Source organism: Plectropomus leopardus, unplaced genomic scaffold (genome assembly GCF_008729295.1).
Source record: "Plectropomus leopardus isolate mb unplaced genomic scaffold, YSFRI_Pleo_2.0 unplaced_scaffold19238, whole genome shotgun sequence".
Lineage (NCBI taxonomy): Eukaryota > Metazoa > Chordata > Actinopteri > Perciformes > Serranidae > Plectropomus > Plectropomus leopardus.
This window is the reverse complement of record NW_024620761.1, coordinates 1-4642: the sequence shown is the minus strand read 5'-3', so window position 1 is coordinate 4642 and position 4642 is coordinate 1. Positions and strand designations below refer to the sequence as shown.

The window sequence follows — 4642 nt, the reverse complement described above, 5'->3', positions numbered from 1 at the left end:
ATAAAAGGAGACTGACGAAAAAAAACAACAAATCTTTATTTTCTTTGCAAAATTATACAAAACTTGAATTTCAGAGAGAAGTACAAAAACAAAAGAAAGCTCACATACATCACAATAAATAGCCAAAAAGTAAAAGCAAGTACATAAAAAATATGTCTGCCTGTGGGAAAATTTAGTGGTTAATAAAATATATTACAACTCATTAATTTGGATGAATCAAATCTGCGTACTGTGTGTGTAATACTCCACAGAGGTTTATGGATGTGCTAATACAACATGAAAATTAAAAATAGGGAGTCGCTGTATATGCTGTAAAATTAACTATTTGTTTTTCTTAAAAGGTTTGTGTCCAACTAAATTTGTTAAGTTAAAACAAAATTAATTTTTTTACAGTGTATGAAATTTAAGTGTTCAGACATCAAAAGTGCCACATGGAAATACAGCTGGCACTGACTGTTTTTTCCTAAGTGTTTTTATTCTTCTCAAGGCATGAACAAAAACAACAACATGCATTTATGTTTTTTTAAAGGAATATAAATCAATGAATAAAATGATATATTATGAGAAACTATAAAAATATATTTTTAATGTTGGTAAAGTAGTGTATTCACATTTTTAACAAAAGCGTTGAACCTTTCTCCTGAGACCTCAGGCTCTCCCCTCTCCTCCTGTCCCCCCTCGCTACATCCCACATTTAGCCTCTTGCGCTTAAATCCTCAACATTAACATTTTCTACAAAATAAGAAAAATATTGTCAAAACATTGATTTTGCTCCAATCTAAAAACAACAACACACAAATCAACTGATTTACAGCCAAGAAGTCACTGCAGATGAAGTATTTTGAAGAACAACGAAGTTGCTGTAGTAATATTAAGTAAGAGTATTAATTGTTGCTGAAAAATAACCAGCGACGTATGTTAGGTGGACAGATGATTTAATCGGTATTTCCTCCCAACAATCATGAGGTAATCAATACTTGAAAATTTTAACAACTGCATTACTCCTTAGATGTTACCAAATGTTATTTACCTTCATGGGTTGCCTGGTATGGAAGGATTGGTTGCAAAACATTATTTCCTTTTCGTCAGTCTTTTTGGCTTTAACAGATTTATGATGCACTTACAACGACTGGCCAGTGGGTGGCAGTGTGTAGCAGGAGGCACTAAGATCCACTTTAGTGGCTTATATGAAACTATAGCATCAAAACCCATGAATATAAAATAAAATGGCTTGTATAAAGCTGTCCACTGTATTGACTACTACGTGTGTAAGGTCAAACTCAACCGAGTCTGTTTTGTGCTTCAACGCAAGTCTGCAACCTCCATTTCTGCTGGAGGCAAGCGAGGGCATAAGGGAAGTTGGAGTCTGGGGGATTGAGGCAACAAGATGATCATGATGGATGTCTCTTGTGTTCACAAACATGGTTTTTCAATCAACAACACCAACGGCTGCATGAAAGCTCCACTGCGAGACCACATGAGAAGACAGACTAAAAGTCATGTGACGGGTTTCCTCATCAGGAACTCCGGTAAACTCTCAGAAAGACATCCATTAAATGTAGCAATATTGGTCATAAAAATTTGAAACATTACTGCAATAATGTTCAGAGGACAGCTTGTTCCACGTCACTTTGAAGTTTCTGTACACATTAGTCCTAACGCTACTGAGGGCTGTTGGTGATTGCTTTGAGAATGTCACATGTGTTCTTGGAGATGACCTCTCTCAACTTCCGTACACGGCGAGGACTTGACGACCCCACGTAGCTCTCCGGCTGGAGCACGGCCATGCCATCGTTCACGTTGCCCATGATGATGACCTGTCCCTCAGCGGCAGCACCCGTGATGTTCGGGCACGGGCAATTCCAGTCCATGTTGAGGAAGGTGACCTCCAGAGGCTCCTTGCCAAAGAAACGGAGCCCCATCTTCTCGTCCTTTAGGATCTCCTCCACAGTCACAAGGGCGTGGCCCGAGTCCTTCTCCTCTGTGAGCTCGGTCATGCGGCCCAGGATGACGAAGTCACTGCGGCAGAAACTGGTCACCATCTTGCCCCTCGGCTTGCAGGCTTTGCAGTGGTGGTTTTTCGGGTAGGGGCACATCTCTTCACAGGCTTCTTTTGATTCAAAGTTGTTGTCGTTGCCCTCACACCCTCCGTAGATGAAGGACTGACACTGCCGCAGGGCGCTGCTGTACGCCCAGCGTGGCTCGTAGGCCTTACAGGGGCCCTGCAGGCTGGGGAGTCCACAGGGACCAGAAAGTTCGGGACCGCAGCACTGCATACACTCCTCATATGTCTCGAACACCTTCCTGGGCTGCTGGCTGTTGCTGTTGATGTGGCAGTGGGTGAAGGAGAAGCAGTTATTGGTTTTGGGCTCGTAATACCAGCTGACTTTCTCCATCTCACTCCCACAGTCCTCTTGGTTATCAGGTGGTTTCAGACACTCCTCAGGCAGGCAGCGGGTCATATTCTTTGGCTCAGGGGTCTTAGGCGGCTCTGTGGGCAACACAGTGAGTGGGTGGTTAGCCTGCACTGAACCAGATGGGTTCTGAGCCGTGCAGGTGTAGACGCCTGAATCATGTGGCTGGGCATTGTAGATGACCAGCTGACCGATGTTAGTGACCACCATATTCCCTCGCACATGATTAGGTCTCATGGGGACCCTCTCCACCCCCTCTGGCAGCTGCTTCTCCCAGGTGATCTCAGGCCGGGGGCGACCGATCACGTCACATAGGAAGCTGGCGGTGTCACCCACATTTACAGTCTGATGAGTGGGGCTACTGACCACGACTGGTGTCTGAGGCTCAGTGGGAGGCGGGATAGTCGCCTGAAGAGGAGCAGTGGTGGGGCGAAGAGTGGTCGCCTGGGGGAGTGAGGGGCTGGTGTTGGGCCAGGTGAGGTGGAAGCGGCAGGTGACAACAGCCAAGGTGATGCCCTTGGAGCATGCTTCGGCGTCCATGTAGCACTTGTTGTAGTAGGTCATGCCGTCAGACGCACAGGTGAAGTGCGGCTCCCTCTCGCAGCGGTCCCGGCACTTACACACGGGCTGGCCGTCCCAGATGTCGCACTCAGAGCCCTGCTGAGTGCACATAAAACTGGTGCAGGTGGCTTCCTTGGGCATCCCCATGGGGCCTTTGGTTCCGTCCAAGTAACGGGCTGCCACACAACTCCGATTCCCGCAAACATTTTGGCAACACTTCTCAAAGGACTCACACTCCTGTAAGAGGAGAAGAGAGATTTACAGCGGCAGGAGGTGCATGTAGACAACAATCATAAAATTAGGGAACAATAATAGAGATTCAGTGGAGTTGGGAGCAACAAGTGAATTTAAAAATAAATCCCTTACATCAATCTATGGCCCACGGGCCAAATGTGGCCCCCGATAGGGTGCTGAGTGGCCCTCCAACCATTTTTTAATCTACCATAAAAATAAACTGATTCACATTTGGAATTGTTTTAATACATTAAGTACACACACAGCATCACTTTGCATAAAACAACATAAAAATAGAACTTGCTTATCAAAAAAGTGCTATAGAAGGATCCCCCACACCCCTGACACAGGTCCTAGTTTAGCTGCTAATCTCCTAAAATCCCAGAAGAGTCCTGAAATCTTAGAAATGTCCTAAAATTCTACAAATGTCTTAAAATCCTAGAAGTATTCTGAAATAATAGAAATGTCCTGAAATCTGCCAAACCTGTACGGGGTTTCGGTAATTGGCCCCTGGCCTCCTGTCATTTTGTAAAAGTGCTGCCCAAGCAAAGCAAGTTGTGTACATAATACAGAAATGCTTTGAAAAATAACTTTAAGAAAACTTCATTCTAAAAGCTCACTTTACCTGATCGGACTGACACTCCCGGGTGCAGGTGCTCATGGCATCCACCCACAGGTTGGGGTTCATGTCGTTGGGGCAGATCCCCGGGTGCGAGTAGGTGATATGGGGCAAGACTCCGACCTGGTGCTCCATCCACACTGACACACACGCCAGGAACCAGATCCACCGTGGAAACAGCATCCACCACATCTCCAGAGCGAAACACGACCCAACAAGTGTTGAGGTTATTTTTTTTGTTTTTGTTCCGAAGTTGGAGCCTCAGTGAGATCCAGCAGGGAGCAAACTTCTCGGAATAGAAAAGTAGGTGAAACTGCAGCTCAATAGCGCATCACACGTGTGTGAATCCGCGAGACCTGACGGTGTGCGTCCGCTGATTGATCCAGTTTAATGTCCCTCTTCTGCAGCGGTGATGCGCTATTTATACTAACGACCCGCAGCCATCACCGGGAATGTGTTCCAAGCTCCTCGCATCCTGACAGCTGTGAGCCGCTCCTGAGATGTTGGAAGAAGCTTTTGAGAAAGTCAGTGGTGAGCTTTGGGCTGGGACTGACGGGGCACCTGCCTGTAAAAGGACTGCTGCTGGTAACCCCGGTTAACCCTTTGCGGGCTCCAGAGCGCACTGTGCGTAAAGACGCACGAGGAGAAAAGAGACTCACGGGCAATTTGTTGTTTTAAAAAAATACATATATACATATTATTTAGCGATTTAACGAATTTAAACTACATGATCAGTTAACATAAAATAGTATGTTGAAATTCAGCCGTGTAGGCTTATTTATCTCCAGTTCTTTGGATATTAAAATAGGTCCAA

The 4642-nt window shown here is 45.5% G+C and overlaps 1 protein-coding gene across 1 annotated transcript; it reads right to left on the bottom strand.

The window, feature by feature from the left end:
- Nucleotides 1–1661: 1661 nt before the first annotated feature.
- On the bottom strand, nucleotides 1662–4020 carry LOC121965257 (WAP, Kazal, immunoglobulin, Kunitz and NTR domain-containing protein 2-like). The gene is made up of 2 exons (XM_042515417.1): nucleotides 3835–4020; nucleotides 1662–3212 (listed from the first exon to the last, which is right to left on the bottom strand). The coding sequence occupies exons 1-2, from the start codon at nucleotides 4018–4020 to the stop codon at nucleotides 1662–1664; spliced, it is 1737 nt and encodes a 578-aa protein (XP_042371351.1).
- Between the last annotated feature and the right edge of the window lie 622 nt (nucleotides 4021–4642).